Genomic DNA, 27,482 nt, shown 5'->3' on the forward strand with positions numbered 1-27,482 from the left:
AAGCAATCATCATCAGGTGTGAATTTGATTGTTTAATATTTTTATTATTTTATTATTTCCCTTCTACGTGACTTTACCGAAAGAACCAAGAATATGAAACCCTGCAAGTCACGAAAGCTTTAAATCAAAATGTATCCATAATAGTTTATTTTGGGTTAGATCGCGTAAATGTTGTAAAAAAACTGTATTATGGATATTGGTCGCGAAAGCCTACATGTTAAACCAACCTAACGTATATTTCCCTGATATTCAATAGTAGTTACTTCCGTGAAAAAAATTTATTGCATTAGGGAACAAGTGCTGCAATGGCAACCACTGTAACACGAACAGCACAAAAATGAAAGCAAACTGCTTGCGATATTGACCGTATAATTTCACGTTAGCTCACAGCAATTACCACATCTGCATGCTTGGTCAGATTTCATGCACCAGCAGCTCTGCACAATGATTTGGCAAAGGAAATGTGAAACCACCAAAAAAAATAGCTAACAGTGCCAACACCTACGGCCCACACTCACCAACGTCGACTGCTTGCCGTAGTCAATCCAGCGCAATGTGGCAAAGTTGGTGGACTCGGCACAGTTGAAGCCATGGTTGAAGCCAGCATGGTACCCGTATGGAAATGTTATCATGAACTCGCCCGCCTCCTGGGTCACCTGTCACACAAAAATAGATCACATTGGTTCCAGGAATAAATCGCAAGCACTCCTATATGCAGGGATATGTTCTGCAATTAAATTTACAAGAACTGGCTGTCCAATGCTAAACGAATTACTTATATTATGAAACTAAGAGGCAATGCATTTGAAAATGGTCTCCCCCATGGGGGATTGTCCTAATAATAACTGCTCAAATTACATAACTGCTGACGAATTACCGTGGTGACAATTCTAATTGGCAATGTAAAGGGGAAAAAAATGAATGGTGAATGTGGTATAATATCCTCAGCAGAGCATGACGATATTCATTATTCATGTATATATAAATCTAGACTACATTCAAAAGTTAAACAAGCAGACAATAAAACATAATATATATGTTCAGTTTAAAAGTTCACTTGTGAAAAATAAGACTGAAATAATTGTGCTCCATACATTATTTGAATGGTCAAGTTACAAAAACATAATGGAATCACTTAAACTGACCATTTAAAAACTCAACTCATCTTAACTGCAAGATGTTATGCAAAGAAAATTACTATGGACAGTTTATTTCACACCGAATACCTTTTACAGTAAACCAACGCCTGCATATTTTAACATTTTCAACCACAAGGAGTTTAGCACACAGCTGTGAAGCAAATTAACTAATGCATACAGTTTTCAAGTACTCTGCCTTAAGACAGCACTCCACCAAGTGTAACAAAGCAGCTGTGCACGCTGTATAAAAACAGACAGAATGAGTAAGTGGAAGGAAATGCTCACCCTGTCGAAGGGGATCCCATATTGTCGCAGGATGGAAGGGGAAATGAGCGTCATCTTGTGGCGGAGAAAGGCATCGCAGCCTTGTGAGCTGCCAGGGAAAAACCCTGCACTGCACGGCAAACAGTAATTGACGCGGACGATTAGCAATCAATGAATATGAACTAATGGTTACTCCAAACGATAATGCTGAAATCGGTTAATGTGCTACAAAATATGTTTAAGCGCACATTACATTCCCTCTGATGAAGAGCATACTTTTTAGGTTATTATTGCTTATCATTATTAATATGATAATCCCATTGTAAAGGAGACGACACGTATATTTGTACACCTGCAATAAGGTAGCCGTTGAATAAGAATCGTAAACCGCTGCAACAAGCGATAAACATGCTACCGCTATCTTCTTGGTTCTTTCGGTAAAGTCACGTAGAAGGGAGATACTAAAATAATAAAAATTAAACATAATAAAATACAATTCTCACGACGTTTCGGCCACAACGCAAGCAGCCGTCCTCAGGTGAAGAACAGGTCTGTCGGAAAGACAGCGTCTGAATGAACACCGCCAGGCTTGGCAGCGTATATTTAAGCTGGGTTAGCTTAAATATACGCTACCGCTAGGTCACATCTTGTCTACCGACAGGACACTGGTTGCGATTTTCCTCCACCTTGTCCGGTGCTCATTCATATAGATCAGGTGGTTGTGATTTGTATGTACCTAGAACTTCTGTCGCACACCATGCTAATTGTAGGTGCGGGAGAAGGACAACAAAACTAAACATAAAAGCACGCCCAGTCGTATACTATTAATCTAAGTTCCCCTTGGGCATCCTCTTTTTCTAGATGGGTTTCTGTAACGTCTGATGCACCCAATGCAATGAAGTCTTATTCAGTGCTGGCTGGCTTAAGTCCTAATTTCTGTCCTGATTTGTGTGGTGATTGAGCACTATACATATTAATTGGTTAGATGTGCTGCCCATGGGATTCACAGTAACTTAGAACACCACTGAATTCCAAAAAACGTATATCATCTTCAACCAACTACGAGGTCATTGCTTGCAGGAATTAAGTCTTGCAATTGAGCTCACAAAAGTATGAAAGGACACAAGACGATAGATGAGGATTTAGTTTATCCAAGAAAAATTTTGATCGACTACTTTTGTGATAAATTACTCGAGCCCCCTTAAAAATGGCAGCTGCCACAACATCCTTTCTCCTGAATGCAGGAAACCCCCTTGTAAGTCACACTCTGCGATGCGTCCGACATTGCCAATGACAGATCCATGTCCTGCTCCATCACCTCCCATCCAGCGGACCACTAATGTAGTAATAAACTACTGAAATAATTGGATATCCCAGGTCTACATTACACCCATAATAGTCAATGAGTACACCACCACTGCAGGGGAGGAATGTCGATAACTTTTGATTTACCTTTAGCAAGACGCTCCAGTCGTTTCCCGTGCTCTGGGGGAATGGCGTACCTGCAGGGGGAGGGAGAGGAGGTTAAGTGAGCCTTGGGTTGCAGAAATTCCAAGCAGCTTCCCACAAAACGTAACTTTACACACTTGCTGTTGTCGGCATCAGAACAGCATAATAAAAAAGGGATGCTCTTATTTTGCAGATGCACAACTAAGCTGTGTGTTCCAGGTGGTCTAATTGTGATATCAACATCATGTTGTCAGAAACAATTTCCACTAATTTGCAGAAAGCTGTGCATCACATCATATTATAAATAGTTGCAATACTTGTATGTCACCGGGAGAGGCCATTAACTCACTACAATGAAAACAGATTGGTTGCAGACTCTAACCCAGGACCTCAACAGTACTAGATCAGTGTTCAGATACAGTATAAACCCTCCAAACAAACCGGATATCTTATCAAGAGATGACGTTTTTTGATGAGATAAACACTCTGCAGCAGAGTGTACGTGAATAGACAATCTAGATAAAGATGAGACTTGAATGGATTTAGCAGTTCTACAATCTATTTCCACGGGCCATTCTCTAATAGTGACACACTGCTCTGAGTTTTGAATAGATACTCTCCATCTCAAGAAATGCCTTTGATCACACAACTGGAATAAATGTAGGAAAGGCAACCAAAAAGTAGCAATTAGTTTTAATGTACCAGGACTTGGGTTCCCCAAAATGCAGGTAGTTGATGCTGTACAGATCCATGTCTTCTGTGTGCCAGGCAAATGTGGTCTTCCACATGCCGAAGTAAAGGTACGGTGTGTTAACACCATCAATGGTGATTCCACTGTCCTGCTCCACAACATCCAAGACTGTGTTCAGGTGACCAATGTTCCAATCCTCCACATCCTGTGAAGACAAAATATTGATTCCATTATTAAATTATTCTTACCCACGATGCAGGAAATTGGGCATTCGCAAGTATGTTTACTGATGATGCATGTTGTAAATATGGATATGCAAATGAAGCGAACTGTACAAATGAGATGGAACAAACTTAAATAAATAAGACGGTACATATTAGATAATATAGAATTGATTATTTAACATAATGGTGTCCATGCATCATGATAGTTGTATTACTGGAGGGATGAATCATTGCATGGTTAATACACAACTCAATATGGTACCGTTTCTGTTTTTAAGGGAGATGCAACCCAAATAAGTAATATTTAAAAATAATTTTTTAAACACGCTTTAATGAAATGTACCCTTACTCGTAATGGCAGAACTCCACGACTCCAGGAAGTGGCCACAAAGCTTGCCATAACGCAAGGGACCGTGGTGATTTACAGCCAAGGTTTGATGAGCGTGGACAATTAGACCCAAGCCGAAACATAAAAATAAATGTTTCAAAATAAATATTTTTTATAGAATATAGTATTGTCATCAGTATGACATAAGTATACCAAGTTTTCAGTGGAAACCACATTGGGAAGTGGGTTAAAATTGAGTTACAAGATTTGAGGATACGACACTGACGACAACGACAACAGACGGAGTAAGTTAAATATAAGCGTGTAAAAAAACTAATTGCTCTTTCTGGTAAATATATGACTAGGTTGTGCATTCTCATGCTGTCTGACATGCGTGGATTAGTTAATTAAATGAAAGGTTAGTTTTAGGACGTTAAAATCTACAGCTAAGGACAACTGACACAGCTCGCAACAGTGATGTCACTGTAGTTACCATAAGAAAATCTCACAGCAAGACAGCTCATGCCGAAAAAATATGCATGGCTTTAATTTTTAAGTCTTCTTTTCATTAACAAAGCCTTAAAGTTGTGACGAAGAGCCCAGGATGCAAAATATGACGATTGCATTTGCCTTGAATTGCACTTTACTTTAATGGCGTTATTGTTAACCATTACCCTGTAAAGTTGCAATTGAATTTGTTCTAGAGGGTCAGAAGTTAGTGGGTACATTGATGCTCAATTACCCGTATCCTTGATGAAAGATAACATCCTAGATGATACAACATGAACTTAATTTCAAAAGGTACATGTTTAGGAAAATTTTGCGATGCATTTGCACAGGTACCTCATCATAAAGCGACCCACAGATATCGGCACCATAAATTGGTGCCACGAAGGTAAGATTTTTCCAATACTTCCGCTCCAGGTCATCGTAGTCTTGGTGCCTTGGTGTGCAGTGCCTGAAACAGCAAGGAGAGCATCGTTAAGCAATGACATTTGAAATGATTAAGTGCCACACATCTAGATCCATACTTTACTTTCCAGAGCATCTTAGCACGATACAAAACATTATTATTAATAACCTTCATCATACTGCTTTGATGCACACATTCTTAACAGACTAGAGTTACGTTTTTTTACGTGACAATTTTCCACTGTGCCTTTTTACAATCCTCCGAAATTAAATTCTGAGACTGACTAATATATACACACAAATCATTGTGACTTATCACACCAAGTTCTGCCTGCTCGTGTAATATGTGCTAGGATTCAATCTCACTTTTGGATTAAAAACCTTCTGTACATGTAAAAAAAAGCCCTAGGAAATAAATTCCAACTATTGTTATATGCAGCACAATTCATCAACTGCATTGCAAACACAACATTGAATTATGACAGACTTTCAGCAGCAAAAAACAAATTACGTGTCTCATTCCCAAGGCAGCTATGATAAAAAGAACACTCAATGAGTTATGGACAACATTGAAGATTTTCTCACTTGTCGCTGTTGGCGAGACGGCGGTAATCTGCAACAGTCATGGGCTTCTTTTGAATGTTGTACTGTGTGAACAGGCCAGACTGGCCTGTTACAACCTGCTGGATCGGTGCCGGGATGACCAGGTCGTCAATGTTGTCATAATTATTTCGAGGTTTCCACTCTTTGGGAGGAATCACCTGTGAAACGGGATCAGATAAATACAATTATAATCCATATAGCTATGAAACAAATGGGCAAGCAGCTTTCCTAAACATTTTCTCACAAGTAACGGAACACTGCATACCAACCTCTACGTGGCACTGACAAAATTCACCACTATATTACTACCAAATCTTTAAAACACAATTCTCTGGTGCTCGATGACAATTACTTTTTATTTCTTTAGCACACCCAATTATGCGAATAATCATTACCGTTTTTAAAATCCTTGACAAAAAGTGCACGTGACAAAATTAGCATCGGAAAGAAACATCCAAATATATATTGCATACATGCATGAGGTCTGGCACAATGTGGTGGAAAGTTTAAAAGCCAGTGCTTGAGTGATTGTCACAACCACTATACCACAGTGATCTGCTATCAGTTGACCACAATTCAGATAAAAAATAGTTTTTCACAATATTGGTGGTTTATGTGTTGGTGCAGTGAAATATATCGTTCTTTGTAAGTTACCACTCCATCTGTGTTTTATATTGGACAGTCTGCACTTCAGATATTCTACCAATAAAACGCACCATAATTTGAATTGTGGGCTCCTGGTCTACAGTATTATTTCTAAAATATTGAGTAAAAAACACAATTTCTAGCAAAGTAAAACCATGATAAATTCAATGTCATTTCGAAAATTGCGGATAAAAATCACAGAAAATTGATGTTTAGTGGAATTGAGGGTGACCAAAAATACAAGAAACTCTTTTTGATTAAGTTGGCAGATATCGTATGTATGTGAAGGGATGCATTTCCATGCAATTAACTAAAATCTACTGGGCACAACAGGCTGGGCAGAATGGAAAAAGCACGCAAGCTCATTTTATTATCCCAAGTGATGCTCATTTAATCCCAGGACATTAGAGCTATATTAAGTGTGTTCAACTGTACAGTCACGCCATAGAGCACAACATAACATCTTCATTCATTGCCTTGTATTATGCCTTAATTTTATAGGTAAATGAAAGAAAATGTTAGAAATCACCACTCTGAAAAGTAACATTACCTTGACTTTGACCAAAATAAACATGTGCCTAATCTCATCAGATATTGCAAGATAAGCAGGTCTGGTTAGTACTTAACATGGAAGACTGCCTGGGAATATCACATGCTTAAGGCTTGCGCTGTATGGTGCCCAGATGGCATTATAGTAATGGATACATGAATAAACACAGAGCTTTGAGTGTTATTTCCTAACATGTGGGTTTTATGGATTTAGCAATTACAGTAAAAGCTTGGATTGCGAGTACCTTGGTCTGCGAGTGTTTTGCATGACGAGCAACATTTTAAAATAAATATTAATTTGATAAACGAGCGAGGTCTTGCAATGAGTAGTACGTGTATATGCTTTGTCTGCCGAGCGTCACGTGATCACAACTGATATACGAGTGCTTTGGATTACAAACACGTTTCCGGAACGAATTATGTTTGCAATCTAAGGTTTTACTGTACTACCATTTGCCACTAATTAATGAAATTGGGAACAATGTAAAGTCTTAATACTTAGAGAGGCTTTCCTGTGTATATTGCTATTATAAGACAGAGCAGACAGTTAATAGATATGACATTGTGCAGTATTTGCACTGTCACCATCATCAAAGGTAAATCTGAACATATTGCTGAACTAGCACTCTTAAGAAAATATTCAAGCTTTGGTAGTTGGAAGTTGGGTAGTCAGTGATGTCAGGTGATGTATTTAATTGGGCACAAGGAGAGTTTGCATTTTTATGCATAGGGGATAATATGCAAATCGACTTGAGGGTAATGAGGTTCTTATTGTGCCCAAACTCAATTCATGGATCTAAACCCTAGCTAAATGTAACTCTGATTAAACTTTAAAAGACCAGCATAGTGATTCCTGATTGACAATAATTGTTGTGTTAGATTGCGTCTGCAGCCTTCTGGAACTCTTTCTTTCAATATTAGGAAGCTACTGGAGCTATGCACGTTTAAATCTAGACTGAAAATTAATTTCTTTAGAACTGCTCATTGTGTTTAAGTTTTTCGTCCTTTCCCGCACCTCCGATTAGCACAGATGGTTACATAGGGTGCGAAAAAAGTTCAACGTACGCATGGAGGACATAGCAATCCATGCTCAACTCAGGCTGGGGGGGGGGGGGGAACTTCCTGGGTGGGTACCTTGGCGAGCCCGGCGCGGTGCGCGCCCTGCGATTCAATGTAGGCAACGTAGCGTGAGAAGTTGCGGAACTCCTCAAGCGTCGGCCGAAACGTCATGATCTTGCAGTTGGGATTGGGTGGGCCAGTGCTCTCCGGCACCATTGTGCTCGGTGGTGCACTTGTCGACGCCATAGCTCCCTCCTGTAAAAACACGGCGAGGATGAGAAGCATTAAAACAAATGCACGGCATGTATAAAAAAAGACACATTACCCATCACCACCCTAAATTACTTATCTAGTAAGCAACGTTTGGTTGAACTATTTTGTCATGTTATTTTACTTATCCTGCCTTATTCTCTTGGGAATATGGTGAGTATATAAACATTATCATCAACTATGACCAGTACACTGCTGGATAAAGGGCCCCCCCAAGCCATCAAAGTAATAATTATCAATCAATTATCTGTTTTTTGTGTGTTTAGTTTCTCTTCCGTCCCCCGCACCTCTAATTAGCAGTTGGCTACATACGGTGCACGCAAGACGTTCTAATACACAAGTAAATATGCTAACACCGCACACCAAGTGGCGCCACTGGTCCTTTGTCAAACAACGTTTCCAGAGCTACTCTTCTTGCCAACCGGCAACGCACAACTTTGCATCACAATTCCGCCCCTCAATGCGATTTGAATGGACTAGATAAGGACATTGGGTACGTAACTTAGAGAGGGGCTGAAAACGTGTGCCGTTCAATAGGCCTGTTGTATCAAACACAATGCGTCCAAAATGGGACCTGGGACCTTGTTGGCAGTATCAAAATGGGACCTGTACGGGGATCCCTTACATGTGCACCTTATTTTTTACTCAACTGCGTCCTAAAAAGGCATTTATTCTACAAAATGTGTACATTTGTAGCCTCTTTTTGGAATACGAAACGTTTTTGGCAATACGTATACATTTGATGTCCTTTCATCTTCCGAAGGGCTGTTCAATAAATACATGGACAATTTTTCACGCGTTTAAAACCCAACAGGGGAGGGGGGGAGGTCACTGGATAATGCAAGTTCTGAGCACAACTTTAAAGAACTGTTTTAAGCTACTCTGTTCAAATTCGCACACAATGGTGTGCAAAAGTGACAACAGCATAAATAACCATTGTGGGTTTAGTATTCCCTACGTTTGTAACACAACTGAAATATTTACACGCCGTGTTGCAAAAGAGCCGAGTTGGGGGGCGGGGCATTGCATCACAAGCACTGCGCATTGCGTTAAACAAAATCATTCGTAAATCAAGCGTAAAGAGTATTAGCCGAATAAATTAACTATTAAAACAACTCGTATATACGGCAGGTGCTCTGTGGCGTGGCCTAAATCCAGCAGTAGATTGACAATGGCCGATGGCGATGTTAGCTTTAGCTTAATAAGGCGAAAGCCATCCGATTTATACACTGTACTCTATAGTATAGTATTCAAACCACGCTAACAACAAAATTACTATTCAGCCTAGCGAAATGTATGTAGATTATACATACTGTACTTAGATACACGTGACCCTCCACCTGCCAAGAGACAGTTGTATTCACGAGGATACATATTTGAATCGAATTTCCTCAGGGAAACAAATTAATCATATAGTTGGGAATTAAATTGGTACATATTTGTCGACGAAATTAACAACTGCAACTGTCGGCGCCGTATTATTAATAAATGATGGCAATCTTGCTTGCAACCTTCATCAGCTAGCCGAGACCAGGTTTGAATGCGCTCCTAGGTGAACGCCCACCACCGCAGTGGACAAGTCTTAGAAATAATAAGCCGGTGGTCAGTGGGCAGATCAGCTCCACAGTAGATCCTGGTGGTCAAGGACATGGGCCCACATTTACTGTTCCGTTACTACTGTATATACTATAGTCTACGGGCTGCACTGAAATCTAGCAACCTCATTGGTCAACAAATCGAAGTCTTCAAAAGTTACATCCATTGTTAATTGTTAAATAAGTAACTCAAATACACTAAACTGTAACGCTTAACGTGGACACACAAAACTACACACACTGTAAACCAATGAAGGGATAAGCATATCTAATAAAAATAACGCACACGCTAAAATGTACATACACTGCATGGGCATCTTAAAGGAAAATCCTTTAATAAGCATGGACGTTAACACGTATGTATAAGGTCACATACCACCCTTACAAACGCGTGTAAACAAGTCACTTTCCTTCGTCAAAGGCAAGAGAACACGTGTACTTCAACCCGCAAAGAACGACACGAGGTACGGCCAACAAAACAACCCACACGATGCGCAAAAACACGAGGTAGTTGGGGCATCAAGCAGTGGATCCGCAGTGCGTGGGCTCAGAACTCGCCGTGTTTACGTTCAGCTCGCAATGGCGGCCGCGCCGCGAACCCCAAATCGTTTAAAGGGACTCGAAACTAAATTTTGATTTAAAGCTTTCGTGACTGCAGGAATTCATATGTTTGGTTCTTTCGGTAAAGACACGTAGAAGGGAAACAATATTGTTTTATATTTATATTATTTTATTATTTCCCTTATACGCGACTTTACCGAAAGAACCAAGAAGATGGACTCGAGACGCTCTAGATAACAAAACAAATGGCATTTTCTTCAACAAACGCGAAACGTTACCGCGTATAAAGTCGCCGAACCAAAATCGTGCACTCTTAAGCGATGCCGCCGGTTTTCGTTTTTTAAAACATCTCCCGTTAAGGGCCCGTGGGCTTGGCACTCGCAAGCCTCTTTCTGGAGGCCTCAGTCCAACCCTCGTTCCAAAAAGCGTTAAACAAAAAGGCAACTCTCTCTCAAGTGACAAAGTAACGGCGGCGAGACGACAACGACGCAAATAAGCCGCGTCGCCCCGCGATTATTACAAAACGTTTAAACTTGTGTTGATTTATCAAACGCGAGGAGTCAACGCGGAGGAGGCCGTAGAGGCCTAGTCCGCTAACCCCCCTCAGCCTCGACTTGGGAAGACTGCAATCGCTTGGGCGTCTCTCGATGTTGTTACCTGGCCGCAAGTCGCCTTCGACTCGCGTCCTCAAGCTCCGATTCAAACGACGGTGCTCAAATGAAAACGTGTCAGACGATGAACGTTTCAGAAGACGACAGGGGAAGCTTACGCCGCCTACGTTGATAGATGCGCCCACTTACCGTCACTCGACGCTACCGAGTCCGTCCGCACGAGAGAATGAATCCCCCCCTCCCGAAGGGGCACCGCAGCTTCTTCGGGGAATTATCGGCCTCGACGACGGCGACTCCTGGGTGGGGGGATCGTCTATATACGAGGAACACAATACTTTAACGTTAATTTTGGGGGGGACGATGGTGGTCTCGGACCCTTCAGGACCTACCCGAACCAAGCCGCGGCGACGGATAATGGAGGATAAATAGGAGCGGAGGCGCTTTACGCAGAACTATATCCCTCCGCCGACCGACACGGAGCCGCACTGCGCATGCGCGCGCTGAGGCCAATGCCCGTTTCGGTTTTTTTGGTGGGTCACGTGGCTTGCGGATGGGGGTCACGTGACTAAACATGCTTTGCGTGTGAACATGCCTGTACACTCAGTGGTACGCTTGGATTCAATTGTGTTATATATATTTTTTCTGGATTCCAGTATTCAAAACGCTGCGTGAGATTAGCACCTTTAAACCTGAACGTGTGCCCGATGTAATTCAATTCATGGGTATTGCGAAAGCCGAGGCAGATGGTTATTTTTTCAAAGGTTTTACTGAACTTGAAAGCTGTGTCGTGGTCAAGTTCATTGATTAGGTATAGCCCTGTGAGCCATTCGGCTCTTGAATCGGGTGCAACCGCAACAACAAAAAACATGAACAAGAAAACATTAAAGTGACTATGTGACTAAGTGCAAAGAGAACATCCAAGAAAAGACAGCAAAATATTGCAGAAAAAGCACCGTACACCAACACTGCAAAAATCCCAGTGGGATGCAAGTCAAACAACAACAACCACAAGACAACTTAGATTAAGGACATCAGTCTTACACTCCGTACTACAACAAACAACATGGCCAAACCAAAAACTTTTCGAACTCAAATCTTGTAATCTAAAGTTAGTCTACTTCCTGTTGCCCAATCAATTAAACATTTTGCACGTACTCAGATTCGGTGACAATACATGCCTGTATTAAAATCGGCATCAATTCGTCAATTAATTGCCTCCTTTCAAGCAATAAAAAACAATTCATGGACGGCATATTAATTATATATATAGCTTCAAATCTAGAATTATTGTGTGGAGGTGAAAAACGCTGCGGTCCCGAATCTGGAATAGCCTCGCCCAAGCAGCAGGCGTGGGCCACGTGTCTCGTGTAATGAAGATGCCGTCCGCTTCCCGTTGTCCAATCGAGTTACTGTACTTACTTTTTAGTGCACTTTAAAATAAAACCGTTTTTTTACTTTCTTAAAGGATGTTTTTAATGGAGACAACTTAGTTCTGCTTACAGTAGACTACAGGTGTGATAAGGTCACGTAGGTGACTAAGAGCATGAATCCTTGAAGTCACGAAAGCTTCAAATCTACACGTGTGATGTACTGTTCTAATCTTGATGCTCTACGACAACGCATGAGTTCGGTGTTATAAAATGTGTCGCCCACCGACCGGAATTAACACTCCCAAATGAATAAAATGAATAAAAACACAGGGAAAGGTGTTATACGAATGCGGTATTACGTTCCTATGCACTGAACGTTAGTGGACTGTTCTTTTTACAGTGATTAAAAGTTTGATTTGCACTTAAATGTGATTTAACTTATTTGGATTCAATATCTTTTACAAAATATGCACCCATTTGTTCACATGCATTCACCGTGCCAAAACATGTACGCATTCAACTGTGAATGTAAAAAAAATTCGCTTTAATATATTGTAATAAATATAGCCTTACAATTATTATCTTACCAAAACCATCTATGATCGTACCAATCAGTTGTCACAGAGCCTTTCTCCACGTGTTGCTTCTTGACTTTATATTTCAGCACTGGGTTTCTATTACCGGAGAAACATTTTAAAATTCAGATTTCTACCAAAGGCAGTCAGGTCAGCAGAAGCAGAAAGGTACAAACCATTATCACCATCAGCTAGGATCATACCAAAGCTGAATGGTCTCCCTTTATTAACAAACACCATCATTTGTCCTGCAACAATTCACGCGGAAACTGCACACAGCCGATTTCATCACTCCATCTCCGCGGTGGTTATCCTCTGGAATGCTTTCCATCCTTTGCCTGCCACTCCGTAGTTTATATCTTCATCCATTCCAGGGACGTGTAGCAAACATTTAAAATGGCTCCATTGGTAATCATACAAAAGTCCATGCAGCCCTTCCAGGAGGCGGTCATTTGCATTTAGTATGAACCACATACATTCCAATGTCAGTCCAATGTGATACGTCCCAGCAGCCCATTACGAAATGCCCGGATGAAATTGAACGCAGCCAAGCTGTAGTTGGGAACTGTGATGGTGATGTTTCCTGCAACGGTAAAAGGGGAAGTGCTCAATGTTGTTATTATGTCACTTTAACATGAAAAGCAAACAGCGACAGTGTACACAGTTACCTTATATCAGGTTCACTCTTTTATTTGAATACTTGCCGTTTATTTGATTCATAATTTGGAAAAAGTCCTTCGAAAAAATGTGTCCTTGGGATAAAACATTTTTACAGGATTTTAGATTTGCTCATGTAAATGCATTTATGGTGCATTTGTGAATGAGAAAGCTTAATCTTCATTTGATAAATTCCATAGAATCGTAAAAAGCTTGAATTAATAGATTATGGTGGAAACAAGGCATATATCACAAAGTACACAAACACCAATGAGCTGTTAAGGAATACAATTCAATTATTGAAATTACATTACTCAATTTCTATGGATATGCTGTGATATACAATTTAACTTGGCTAGTGTTTGGAAAATCATTTCGTTTTACAGAAAATCGTAAACCATGTCAGGAGGCAAACTAAACGTTGTTAATAATACAAGCCTGTTTGTTATTATAGAAGTTTTTTTCGTGATTTGCTTATCCTTCCTACATTTAGCAGTCCTATAGTTGTTTTGTATTCTTTGTTGTTGCAACTCTGACCTGCCCCGACTGGATATCTGTGAAAAAGAGCTTCATAGCTCATCGGATTTCTCCAGGAAAATATTCTGAATATCCCGTGGTCTTTAAATAGGTTAGCGTCATTAAGCCTATATTGTAACACCCAAGAGTTACAATTCACACTGCAGGTGGCTGTGCCTCTGAGGGACGGGAAGGCATGCAGCGCCGGGTGATGTGGCAGTTCGGTGCGTGCCACCACTCACCCACGCCTGTTAAGGCCTTCATTCTGCGTGTTTTGTGCAGCTTCACAGCGATGTGCTTCAACACGGTTTGTAAGTCATCCTGCGGCTCCCCAAGCCCGTAATGTTCCACGTACCTGTCCAACACACACATGGCCAAAACACCATTCAACATAACGCTACCATGTAGGAACATTACAATACAAATGTCGGTGTTTTGTTTGCCATTAATGCCAGTTTGAGCTACCACCAAATGGTATGTAAAGATACCGGTTGGCTGGTACAACATTTCCAGAACAAAGCAAAGGCCTGTGTAATTTTAGCTTAGTTTTATTAAAAAAAAAAAGTATTATTTTTGCTGATGATTTATTTTATGCTGCTGCATTGGCATTGCTGCTGCATTGGCATTGTTGCTGCATTGGCATTATTGCTGCATTGGCATTATTGCTGCATTGGCATTGTTGCTGCATTGGCATTCTTGCTGCATTGGCATTGTTGCTGCATTGGCATTGCTGCTGCATTGGCATTGCTGCACCGCCCATGCTCTATCTACGTGACTTTACCGAAAGAACCAAAGAATATGAATTCCTGCAGTCACGAAAGTTAAGTCAAAATTTATACGTTTGGAATCAAACTTAACCAGACAACTTTATGAATAAGAATATCTTTTATGTTGTATTTATACAGGGAGGAACAATGTTCCACACTGCCCACCAGGGATTATTTAGCTGTCTGTCTGACTGTCTGTCTGTCGTACATAATATATAATACACACAGCTCTTTGATTGGTGGAGACCTTACAAACAGCTCTTTGATTGGTGGAGACCTACTGCCAGGTACGGAGAGGGGAGGTGCCTAAGGGAGGAGGGTCAGGGGAGGGGCCTAAAGAAGGGGGGAGTCAGGAGAGGGGCCTGAGGGGGGGGGGTCAGGGGAGCGGCCTGAGAGGGGGGTCAGCGGAGGGGCCTGAGGGAGGGGGGGTCAGAGGAGGGGCTTAAGGATATGGGGGGAGTGCTCAGGGGAGGGGCCTAACAGAAAGGGGGTTAGGGGAGGGGCCTAAGGGAAGGGGGGTCAGGGGAGGGGCCTGAGGATATGGGGGGGGGGGTCAGGGGAGGGGCCTAAGGGAAAGGGGGTCAGGGGAGGGGCCTAAGGGGGGAGGGGCCTAAGGGAGGGGGGGGGCGATAGTTCAGGGGGCTGTCTGCCTGGCTACCTAAAGTCAAGTTATCTTGTATACATAAAGGTAGGAACAACAGGTTCCACACTGCCCACCAGGGATTATTTGTCTGTCTGTCGTGCACGAATGCGCTGTCCAACCAAGTTCCTACCTGCCCACTCTGAAGGAACGTGTTTTTTTCACATATCCTGGAATGAGCTCAAGTTGCCAACTGATGACATGAACTAGGCTTGAAATGTATTGAATCGTGCATGTAAGAATCAATTATGAACAATGCATTACTACTATAATGAGGCAAGAATGTCTGTTTGTGTGTAACGTGCGTGACGTCACTCCACATGCTGCCCCCCCCCCTCATTAATATTCATGAGCGCGTGGATTTTTACACTCGCAGAAGGTCGAGCGGAAATAATTTCGCAAATGCGCTTTAAGTTTGACGTTTCTTTATTGAAAGTGAATCCAGTAAATAATTCTACTCAGCAACTAAGTGGATTTGGTGTCTTTATTTATTTATTCAGCACTTGAGACAAAAGGTAAGTCTAATTTATTCTTCTACATTATGGTAAAATAGACATTTCTCGGTGATTATCCAGATATTTGATCGAAATCTAATTTATTTCAACCCCAGTGACCGAAAGCAGAAGAGAATAAAGTATCAGAGCAGTGAATTTGAACAAATTGAAGGTCAGTTATATACAGTGCTACAGTGATATGCAGTTAAGTGTTTGATGACATACTTTTGTGCAAGATTCACTGCCATTACATTTATGCAAGATACAATTATACTCTGCTCAATTTTTTCGTAAATATTACAGCGTCCGTCCTAGGACGGGCAAACAAGCTAGTTATAGATGTTAATCCAACATCTTGAAGAATGGAGAAAACAAAGTGCATGTGGGATATAACACAAACAATATAAGAGGCAGTAAAGTGGAAAAAAAAAATCGATTCTTGAAGTGAATCGTCACCCCAGTGACAAATGATATGCTGTAACATGTATGCTAATATGTTGAAATGTGTAGACGTATAAAAAATATGAATGCTGGGAAAAAACAAGACAAAGAAAAAAATGTTTATCAAATAGTCATTTCATTCAATCATCACATGCCTTGTCTTGACGATTAATCTAGACCTAGGTGCCAGCCCAAAGAACAATGCTGAATGACCTCACCCAAACAGCTGATGCTTGTTGAGCGAGAAGAGCAGGTAGTCTGCAATGGCATCTTCCCCCACCAGGTGATCCAGAATGGTGCCTACTCCAACAGCAAAGGGGGTACGAAATGCATGCGGATTCACTTCACACATCGACCAAGTCACCATTTTGCAAATAATAATAACCATCTTTCCCTTCCCTTGCCTATGGCCCAATCACTGCCTGAGCTCATGAGGAATCCAAAGCTAGTCAGGGTTGAGAGCGTGCTTGTTTTGGTGCACATCAGGTTGTTGTCGGCTGCTCTGGGGATGAGGTATCCAGAAGTGAACAGTGCAGAAAACTCCATTGTTGTGCTGTTCGAAGTTCCCAAGTCTATGCTCCACACTTTTACCAATCCTCACTGACCAGCGTGAAGTGTAGTCAAAAATACCCCATGAACCACAGTGTGGGGAGGCCCTCATCCAGCACTCGACTCAAAAAAAGGGTGGTTCATGTACAAAAACGTCCTTCATATGCAGACCTACTTCAGAGATGGTGGCTCAAGGAGATACATTTATTTAGGTAGGTATTTAACAGGACCTAAAGCCACGCCACACATGCTAGATTCACCATCTTCAAGAACAGAATAAAGTATACTTTGGTTCTGAAAGCTTTATTACCGCAAAGTGCGAGCTTCATGCCGACCTCAACATTTTTGATACGTGGTGACATCACTCCTGGTGTGTCCAAAAGGTAAATCTGTGGTTGTTGGCACACCTGCACAAACACACACATCAAAGCCAGCCCACATTTACACGTGTGCATGAAAGCACTCTATGTAACTTCTTTTGCACCACACGTAGCCAACCATGATAATTGGAGGTGTGGGGAAAGGACAACAATCTAATCACAAAAAGCAATGCTAAAGAAATTAGTTGTCAATCGATATGTAGGGGTGTAACAACGGGATGATGCATTCATATATTATTAACCTCAACTCATGAAGTGTGCTAAAATATATTTCTTGCAATTTTCACATTGTATTGAATTGACATTTTTGGTGTTTAGTTTGGTGTCCTTCTCCCGCACCTCTGATTAGCATGGTTGGCTAAGTACAGTGAGAAAAAAGTTAATATACATACGTGCACATCAACTCCTGCAGCCAACTATAGGCGCTACCGTTCACATGTAAAGAAAAACAATGGATTCTTCAATCGTGATTGTTGAGCAGGCAAGTCATTCCACTGGCTGTGCATAAGCATTTGCAAGTCTGGTTCTAACTGGAGAAGATATGAATAACAAAAACAACCTGAATGCGGGTGAGAACGGCTTTTGTAATTCCAGGTTCCCCACCAACTTTAGATGCTTTTCCTAAAAGACAAGGAATTCAAGAAAGCATTAAAGTAAAAAAAGCTCGTTTTTCTAAAAGTTGTAACTTTTTAATCGACTCATTAAGCAGTCTAAAAATCACGTATTATTACGTAAGTTAACACAACAAAATCATTGCAAGTATGAATGTTACCTCTTTTTAAATGACGCCTTCGCAGTGCATTAATGAATGAAGACTTCCCAACGTTGGGTATTCCTATCACCATCAGACTATAGTCTTGCTCCTGACAGATACAAAAGACAACATCACTTTTAGCCAGGACAACATATTGGGCAATTGCTGTTTAGTAGGCACTTCATCAGCCTTCACGTGACACAAGGAGATAATGAGTAATAATGGTGCTCAGCCACATAAAACACTTATTTTGGCTGGCTCAACCTAGAAAAGATCCAGACTCGGTTCAAATACCTATTACCACCGAATGGCCATGCATCTTGGGGAGCTGGCACTATTACACGTTGTATGAACAACGTATTTTCATTTGCAAATAGAACACAAGCATTATAAACATCCTAACTAGCGAAATCTTCACTTGCATAAACACAAAAACATGAAAATGGTCCTCATTAATTTCTTACCAATTAATCATGCATACATTTGAGATAATTTGAATTCACTTTCACGTTCATTTATTTTAAACAATTACACAGGAGAAACGTATTTTCCATGTTTTTATCTCCATTGCAACAACTTGACCACAGGGGAGCATGCGCATTAAAATTAGATATATTTTGTTCCACCCGCTAGAGTCCCTTGTGAGAATGTGGCACGACAGGTTCCGCACCTCCACTCGGTTGAAGCGTGGACTCAGCTCTATCAGGTTGCTCACCGCCGGCACCACCTGGGACACAACGAAAATTTGCAACTGGCAACGGGGCTTGCTGGAGCGCAGTACAGTAATAGTAACTGAGTGGCAATCGTTGATGCATGACAAAATGTACGCAAAATTGACGAATGAACAAATAATGTTCATCTTACTTAAATTGCATATTAAGCACCTGTTAAAACAATGAAGAAAATGCATGCAGATGCATGGATTATGAAATACTTTTTTATATTCATTTGTCCTTGAAATGAATTAAGTATAGAAGACATAAAGCAAAATACATTTGAATATTTGCAAACAGTACTTTTGGCTCTGGTGTTTCCAAAGTTTGGAAAACCTTTTGATGTAATTTGAATGGTTTAAAAAGGGTATGTCCCTGAGAGCAGAAGGGTAATTCGCATTGGAGCGTTATCTAGACCCCATGTTCCAGAGCGAATGCATTAAAGCTTTCAACTTTTGTTAAAAATAACCCTCACAACAAATCCAGCTCATACTGCTCTTACACAGTTGTAAAGCATAACAAAATATAAGAGTATATGTGTCCTGCCCTTCTGAATGTCTCTGTACATCACCATACCTTACGCAGGCTGAAGCTTGTCTCATCAGCACAATTTGTAAATAAGACGTTGGATACACCTCGTTTCTCCAGTTCCTGCAAAACCCTCTGCACGCACAAGGTATGCAATAATGCTCTTACAAGAGTTAATGTTACGCATTGTAACCATAGCACATTCTTATACAGAAATGGAAATCATTTCTTTGAGCACACTCTATAAAAAACATAATTGGATACGAGTGAAAATACATATGCAATCATAAAAGCAAAAGATTAATGAAATAACATGTACCCACTTCTATTTATATTCTTGCCTATGGCAATATGTTCAGGAGCTAATGCCAATGTCAAGGATATCTAGCCACGAGAAGTCTTCAGGAAAGAGTTCCTGTAGTTTTGCCGTTCCAACAATGAAGGGGCACAGACCACAATGGTTTACGATATGGTCCATAGTTTCATTTGCACAGCCAGTTGCACTGTTGCTTGGAAAAGAATAAGTTTGTAGAATGACGACTCACCTGTTTTTGAGTCATGTCTGCTAGGTCCATTTTGTTCAGAACAAGCAGGTGTGGACGCACAGAAAGGTCCTCCTGAAGAGGCAAGTTCCGGCCAGAAAGCGGAATGTGAATTTCTGTCAAGGAAATATTTTTACTAAAAGATTCCACATTTACTCACTAAACTGTAATTTTCATCTGGCAGGAACTCACCAGTTCATCTTCGGAAATATATGCATCCATCTGCGTTGCCAGGCCAAGTAGCACACATCTATAATCCAGCACATTGGGGGCAAGCATTGGTATACCACAGATTTGTAGAATTCCCATATCCATTGCGCTGAAAAAGTGGCGAAGATACGGCAGTAAATAAACTGATTATTAAATTGACCTGGAGTGGTTATTTCTGCATATGCATCAGTGTCCTTTGTTGTCTACATCCAACATGTAAAATACTTAACACGTGAATTGTCTGAATATCCAAATTAAACTATTTTTCTTTTATTTTATCAGGTAAGGCCCACTGAGCTAATATAGTTTTTTCACAAGCGACTTGGTCAAAAATGATAGCCCAAAGAAGTGTCTTATAATGTGGAAATGTATAGCAGCCAAATACTCTAAACACATGTTTCTAAATGTGGAGAGAAAACCCAGAGAAAAATCCACGCTACCACGGGGAGAACAAGCCAACTTCAAATATACAGACGTCGGACACAATAAAGTGCCCTCTTAGGTGTCTTGAGATACGTTTTCATGGACTTGCATTTTGATGCTTATGTACCAGGTTGTGTTGAATGAAACTAAACAGTGTAATGCTACGTCACACACAGAGTTTTCCAGATTAGAATTAGTAGAATGCACCTGCCTGTTTATTAAAATATAAACATTTCTTATTCCCATTCACCGTGTTAAACTGCTCTTTAACAGTCCATTATAATTACATTCAAAATCCTTTGGTTGAAATCACTGGAAACCCAGTGATGTTGAACTAACTCCACGCTACTTCTGCTATGCTACATTTGACGTGTCTGAGCTATGTTGTGTGGGTAATGATAACAAGCGTCGTTCTTTAATAAGAAAGGATATCCTCGCATCGTGCACCTCCACCACACAATCCACCTTGTGTAGAATGGACTTCATCTGGCGCACACCTGTATCGCACAAAAAAGAACACAACATACTTTGCATACACAAATGGGTAGGAGCAACGCATTACAATACTTCGACCAATTTCACACGCAATTCGCCTGATCTGGAAAGCGAAGCTGAGATCAATGTGGACAATACTTGTGCAGCATTGGGAAAGGCCGGTGCAGCAAAAATCACAGCATATCTGCGGAAATGTTACCATCCTTCAACGCGCGTTTACCACTGTGGTGTAGTATGGTCAAATTACACGTTCAGCCTGCAAAGCGGGGAGGCCTTTAAGCCCCTTATCCAGCAGTGGACTGACAAAAAGTCTTGTACATGTTAAAAGTAGGTGATGTTGGCTGGCAATGGTTTAGACTGATGGCCTTAATCTAAGTTGTCTTGTGGTTTTTGTTGTTTGACTTGCATCCCACTGGGATTTTTGCACACAGCATTGGTGTACGGTGTTTTTTCTGCAATATTTTGCTGTCTTTTCTTGGATTTTCTGTTTGCACTTAGTCACATAGTCACTTTAAGATGTTTTCTTGTTCATGTTTTTGTTTTTTGTTTGTTGCGGTTGCACCCGATTCAAGAGCCGAATGGCTCACAGGGCTATACCAAATAAATGCACTTGAACTATCTTTGCGAGCATGCTTACTCCAGAGGGCAAATGAACAGCATCACACAAATTCATATTTAATACTTCAGTTCTCGAATTCTGAAAGTCTCACAGCATCTCAGCTTTCCAGAGAAGCACACGTTACTTGTCACAAAGTTTAAAAGTATTTGACATTTTATTCGTTTAAATCATCCGGAGCAGGCCCAACTGGCGCCTACGGCCTTTCCTAGCTACGCATGCCGACGATAGGCGCGCCTCGCCCGGCTGCAGGCGGCGTCCACCCCCCCCCACCCCCCCCCACCCCCCCACAGACGCGTCCTCGCCGCTATGGACAATCACGGCCCCGACACGGGAATGTGGAATTTGTACCCCTCGCCATGTGCCGCGGGAACCACGACGCCACGTCCCGTCCGCCGAAGTCGAAGGTCTCCCTGAAGGAGCGAAGAGTCGCGATCAGCCTCATCCTCCCGGTGCGGGCTTCGGAGCGGGAGGAGGAGGAGGCACGTGGAGAAGGGGGAGGAGTCATCGTGAGCCATGGTCTATCCACTGCTAGACAATCTGTTTGGTACTCTTTTTTTTTAGGTAAAGTCACGTAAGTAAGAAAATCAATAATAAAAATAATAATAAAAAAATAATAGAAAAATAATAGAAATAAAATAATTGTTTATTTCTAGATTTGAAGCTTTCGTGACTGCAAGGATTCATATTCTTAGGTTGTTTCGGTAAAGTCACGTAGGTAAAAAAAATCAATAATAAAAATAAAAAATAATAGAAAAATAATAGAAATAAAATAATTGTTTATTTCTAGATTTGAAGCTTTCGTGACTGCAAGGATTCATATTCTTAGGTTTTTTCGGTAAAGTCACGTAGGTAAAAAAAAATCAATACTAAAAATAAATAAGAAAAAATAATAGAAATAAAATAATTGATTATTTCTAGATTTGAAGCTTTCGTGACTGCAAGGATTCATATTCTTAGGTTTTTTTCGGTAAAGTGACGTAGGTAAAAAATTCAATACTAAAAATAAATAAGAAAAAATAATAGAAATAAAATAATTGATTATTTCTAGATTTGAAGCTTTCGTGACTGCAAGGATTCATATTCTTAGGTTTTTTCGGTAAAGTCACGTAGGTAAAAATTAAATTAATAAAAGTACAATAAAAATAACCGAAAAAAACCTAAGAATAAAATTGTTTATTATTTATTTTTATTATTTACTTTTTACCTACGTGACTTTACCGAAAAAACCTAAGAGTATGAATTATTTCAGTCACGAAAGCTTCAAATCTAGAATCTGTTTGGTGGTATTGGGGTGGCAGTGGGGCACAAGCAATACCAACAACAACAACAAACTCAACTCGTTACGTCCAGTGGCGTCGTCACGCAATTATCAGACTAGGGGGTGTGCGGCAATCAGTCAATCTAATTCTAGATTTGAAGCTTTCGTGACTGCAAGGATTCATAATAATAATATAAATAAAATAATTATAATTTTATGAATGTAATTTTATTTCTATTATTTTTCTTATTTTTATTTTATTTTTTATTTTTACCTACGTGACTTTACCGAAAAAACCTAAGAGTAGTCAATCTAATAGCTGTCAACCCGTACGGGTTTTCCCCGTGTTCTTGTACAGGGAAATTGAGTTTTCAGGTCCACACGGTGTACAGCCGTTTCAATTACGGGCACACACTTTTGTTTGTCTATTTGTTTGCGTTTCTCCCTTGTGATGGGACATTGTATGATGAACGTTGAGATTTATAAGGGCACGGGGTGACCTATAAGGTGTGAATTGGTCTGTCATAAGGTGATATATGGGGGTTGGCAGCAAAACTAACAACAACAAACTCAACACATTACGTGTGAGATGGGGCCCCATTGTTGTGGTTTGTCTCGCACGGACACACCGAGAGGCAATTATATATCGCGACTCCACTTGCCACAATCCACGTCGTCGTTGCGCCCACGGTGTCGAACATTTAACGCTGTAGGGGGCGCTCCGTCTTCGCAAAAATGTAGCCACTTCAGCTCCGTTAGTTACCTCTTTTTGCAATATAACTGACCGGTATCAAATACAATACATATCCCAGAAAGGGAGTTCGCATTTTCATTTAAAAAAAAGTTGTTTAAACGGGGTTTTAAATGAGTTTTCGTTTTTTTTCTTCCACTGTTATTGAAAACATATCTGATGGTGGTTGTCAAGGGGGCCCCAACTCGTAGGGGGAGCTATCGCACCCCCTGGCCCCCCACGATACGCGCCTGCACACGTCAAACACATACCTGCTGAGGGAGCTGGTAGGAACGTTGGGATGCTCGGTCAATGGCCAGGGTCAACGGCGGCGTGGTGTATTCCGCAAATATGCCCGACTGTGAGCGCGGGTTAAACGTTGAGTTTTATAAGGGCACCACGGGGTGACCAGCCCCTCCCCACCCAGCCCTAGCCCTCCCACACCCCACCCAGCCCCACCCTCCCCACCCAGCCCCTCCCCACCCTCCCCACCCAGCCCCTCCCCACCCTCCCCACGCAGCCCCACCCTCCCCACCCTCCCCTCCCTCCCCACCCAGCCCCTCTCTGCACGACGGACACAATACTCCCCTGTGGGCTGGTGTAACCAGGAGGTTCCTACCAGTATAACACTGCGCCTCCGATAAGTATGGTTGGCTACGTAGAGTGCGAAAGAAGTTCGACATACATTAAAAAGGGAAAACATAATACGCAACATTTCGGGCAATGACCCTTCCTCATAGCAAATGGAGGTCAGAGAGATAGAGTGGATAAGAGATGGAGACTGCATTCATCAAGCCCCACAGTGTAAAGTGCAGTCGCCAACTACTGCATAGGGCAGAACGATTTGGGGAAAATATCTCATTTCGATTTTTCTGACAGATATTGCGATTTGATTTGCGATTCAAAATTTTAAAGTCAAGCTTCAGTTCAATATTCACTGTGCAATATATTTAAAACATGTGATGGAGCATTACCACATAATACCATCAAAATATTAACTACTCTGTATATTCTAATGTAAGGATGAGAACTTAAAAGATATGAATTGCTTCCAACATGTATTTATTAAAACATTTAAATTGAAATAGAACAATCAAACATAGAACAATTGTTAAGTTAAATAAAAATGTTATAATAATTTAATAATTCCAATCAGAACGTAATAGGTCTTTTAAAATCGCAAAAAATCGCAGCCTTTGCGATTTGCTAATCGCATTTTTTCAAATTGCGATTTCGATTTGAATCGATTAATCGTTGAGCCTTACTACTGCACAAGATGGTCCAGATGTCTTGTGACCCAAAATCAATTGACCCCTAACATGTTTTTTTGCATATTAATTTCTGTGATAAATAACTCTTACTTGAAACACATTACGTTTTAGAGAAATCAAAGGTGGCCACAATAGATCTGCCCCCCCCCCCCCCCCTGTACTATATTTTCCATTTGAAGGCGGTATTATTCATGCATTTGTTGAGTTCCTTGTTTTGTTATCACTACTGGACACATTCATTGAGATTTCCCCACCAAGCCATCGCCATCTCTCTCACTCTCCTGCGATGTAATTGTAGTGTCGGGTCTAAGAAGACGGAGCAGCTGATGAAGAGGAGGGAATGTAGTGGTTGTGAAGGCAGAGGACGAGAAGTAGGAAGAAGATGAGTAGGAGGGGCAGCTGTAGACAATAGAGAAGGACTGACCCAGAGACGTAAACTCGAGTCCCCTTGCCCCAATCTCTCCTGGACCCCTTGACCCAGTCTCCCGGGATCCCCTTGACCCAGCCTCCCCGTGGTCCCCTTGCCATTTGTATTGCCTGTAGAGGCCGCCAGAGCGCCACTCTGAGCTGCAGAAACATTTTCTCACGAGTGACCCATTCATACGGGCAAACAGCCCATTAACCATTAGCCATAGCAAACTACGGTACTCTACATTTACTCATTCATATGAGTTTTAATGATCTACGAACGCATGTGTCAGAGCACTGAATTGTTCATGTATTGATACACTTAATCAAGAGCGTGTTTACAACACAGTGATTCTCAACGAGCTCACACCTGGTGGTTATGGAGGACCTTATTGTGTTTTGCATGGTGGCGTGTTGGATATACTGGTTCTCGCCATAATAACATGGACCCTTAACTATCATACTGTTCATCACCTTGAAGTACATGAGTTCAACGAACGTATGTCTTCACGTATTCATTAATCCATGCATGTATGTATGCATTCATTCATTTATACTATTTGAAATCTTAGAGGTAGGCCTGTGCACAAACTGGTTCTTTCCATAGGAATGTGGAATTGAACACCAAAAAAACCAGCAACGCAGTTCCAATTTTATTTTACATGTCCATGTTTCAGTTCAGTTACCAGTAGCCTGACTCATTCATTGATCCGTTTGTCAATCCACTGCTGGATGAGCACTGTGCAGGACGTGGATTTTATTTGACTATTCTGTACTTCACACTGGCCAGTATGGGTTGGTAAATGCGGGGATATTAGGTGCGGTGTTATAGAAGTGCAGTACAACTGAATTTTGCCGGACTGCCCATTTACACGACTTTATATTTGTACCCTTTAAAGAGATTGGTCCCTGCCACAAGAATGTGAAATTTACATCACCAGCTCAGAGTTGCTTAAAAATGTTTACACTGTCCCATGCTCACTTCCAAGTGGATACCCGTTTACTGGACTTTCTGACGACCTAATTTAAACAAACAATCCATTCACCCATACAAGCATTTCTGTGTGCACGGAGTCAGTTTAACTGTACTGAATTCACATCGGAAAAAGTGTCATCTGCCGTGTGACACATTGCCATCATTGTATGTTTTGTGTTTATTCAAATCACTACCCGCACCAGAATGAACTCTGGCACACTAGGAATAACCAGGTATACCCATCCGATACCAGTTCAGGTGGTCATGTTGCTGTTATTAAAGCGCTTTCGGTACATATCTTCGGAATGCTTGCTTAAAGAAGTACAAAAGATACGATGAATGAAAAGCATAAATTGCTTTGCAGTGCAATCGATCCATTGTAATGTCGGTAGTGACCCATTGCAGGCTTTGAAATGGATGGAAATTCAGCAGGGAGTATAGACACACACACAGAGAGTGGTGTTTGTGTGCGTGCCTGCCTGGGGTCTGCTCGTCCGCGCAGTTTGTTGGCACGTTAACAGACAAGCGATGGCTGCTCGGTCCTTGCACCGGACACAATAAGCGTGTCCTTTCAACTTTCAGAAGTTTGTTTAAGCGTCTGCGTTTAAAACGCATTGTGCAACCGCGAAAAGAATATCCCTTCCTTTTGAAACGGCAGACCCAGAAGTAAATTGCTCAAACGTCACAGGATGAACCAACTTCATACACTTAATAATAAACGGGACAGAATAAATGCGGTATGAGGAACAGAGAGAAACATAGATGATAGTTTCCAGATAAAAAAAACGAATTCTGAATGTTTGTTTTCACATTGTCCTAACCTGGCTGAACTCAAGGGCAATGGGGGACATGCAGTCCTTGTGTCTGCTTCACTGTTATTATGAATGCAAAATAAATGTCTTCATACCCAGCCATGCACTACTGTTCTATATTTACATTGGCGGTGTAATGATGCATGGATTCACTGATTAATATCAATCCTTAAAACTCACAATACGTGCCTTGATTCTCGTGTGTAAAAAAAAAATCGGTGTTTTACGATCCGAATGTTGTAATTTAAGATTGTCATGCGATCCCTGCAGCCGCAGCAGTCCGCCACATGTCACTACATTGTTAAAAAATAGAATCGATTTTTGAATCAATCGCGACCCTGAACTACGACAATTCATCATATTTCTGGGGCCAATGCTCTGAGTGTTTTTGTCTGGAGACAGCTTGGAAAAAAAAGCCATACAGAACAGCTGCTTTACTGTTTTACACTACTGT

The 27,482-nt window shown here is 41.1% G+C and overlaps 2 protein-coding genes across 4 annotated transcripts in view; both read right to left on the reverse strand.

Annotated features, from left to right (window-relative positions):
- The window catches only part of LOC133352068 (lysine-specific demethylase 4C-like), a 35,253-nt gene extending 23,930 nt beyond the window's left edge, over nucleotides 1-11,323 (reverse strand). For 2 of the 3 annotated variants that reach the window (XM_061567807.1, XM_061567804.1), the window contains exons 1-8: nucleotides 10,947-11,083; nucleotides 7,939-8,118; nucleotides 5,593-5,768; nucleotides 4,939-5,053; nucleotides 3,555-3,748; nucleotides 2,856-2,905; nucleotides 1,425-1,528; nucleotides 519-656 (exon numbers count right to left, since the gene is read on the reverse strand). In XM_061567807.1, coding sequence (XP_061423791.1) covers nucleotides 519-656; nucleotides 1,425-1,528; nucleotides 2,856-2,905; nucleotides 3,555-3,748; nucleotides 4,939-5,053; nucleotides 5,593-5,768; nucleotides 7,939-8,109 — 948 coding nt within the window. In that variant the 5' untranslated portion in view covers nucleotides 8,110-8,118; nucleotides 10,947-11,083. The other variant, XM_061567806.1, reaches the window with a different exon arrangement.
- A 1,472-nt stretch (nucleotides 11,324-12,795) lies between these two features.
- On the reverse strand, nucleotides 12,796-22,056 carry MTG1 (mitochondrial ribosome associated GTPase 1). The gene is made up of 11 exons (XM_061567446.1): nucleotides 21,922-22,056; nucleotides 20,890-20,956; nucleotides 19,830-19,932; nucleotides 19,333-19,419; nucleotides 18,714-18,770; nucleotides 18,062-18,152; nucleotides 17,849-17,910; nucleotides 17,220-17,316; nucleotides 16,579-16,660; nucleotides 14,261-14,373; nucleotides 12,796-13,428 (listed from the first exon to the last, which is right to left on the reverse strand). Exons 1-11 carry the CDS (start codon nucleotides 22,013-22,015, stop codon nucleotides 13,331-13,333), a joined length of 951 nt encoding a protein of 316 aa, XP_061423430.1. The 5' UTR covers nucleotides 22,016-22,056; the 3' UTR covers nucleotides 12,796-13,330.
- Between the last annotated feature and the right edge of the window lie 5,426 nt (nucleotides 22,057-27,482).

The sequence above is a fragment of the Lethenteron reissneri genome, chromosome 39, assembly GCF_015708825.2.
Source record: "Lethenteron reissneri isolate LAM-NWPU_2019-01 chromosome 39, ASM1570882v1, whole genome shotgun sequence".
NCBI classification, from domain to species: Eukaryota; Metazoa; Chordata; class Hyperoartia; order Petromyzontiformes; family Petromyzontidae; genus Lethenteron; species Lethenteron reissneri.

What these genes read in the sequence shown, in the direction of transcription:
- MTG1 (XM_061567446.1), bottom strand. Translation starts at nt 22,015, where the DNA reads ATGAGGCTGATCGCGACTCTTCGCTCCTTCAGGGAGACCTTCGACTTC. An exon ending in CCCGCGGCACATGGCGAGGG is followed by an intron (nt 20,957 to 21,921) that starts GTACAAATTCCA and finishes TGTGCGATACAG; the next exon opens with GTGTGCGCCAGATGAAGTCC. An exon ending in CCGTTCTCACCCGCATTCAG is followed by an intron (nt 17,317 to 17,848) that starts GTTGTTTTTGTT and finishes GTGTTTGTGCAG; the next exon opens with GTGTGCCAACAACCACAGAT.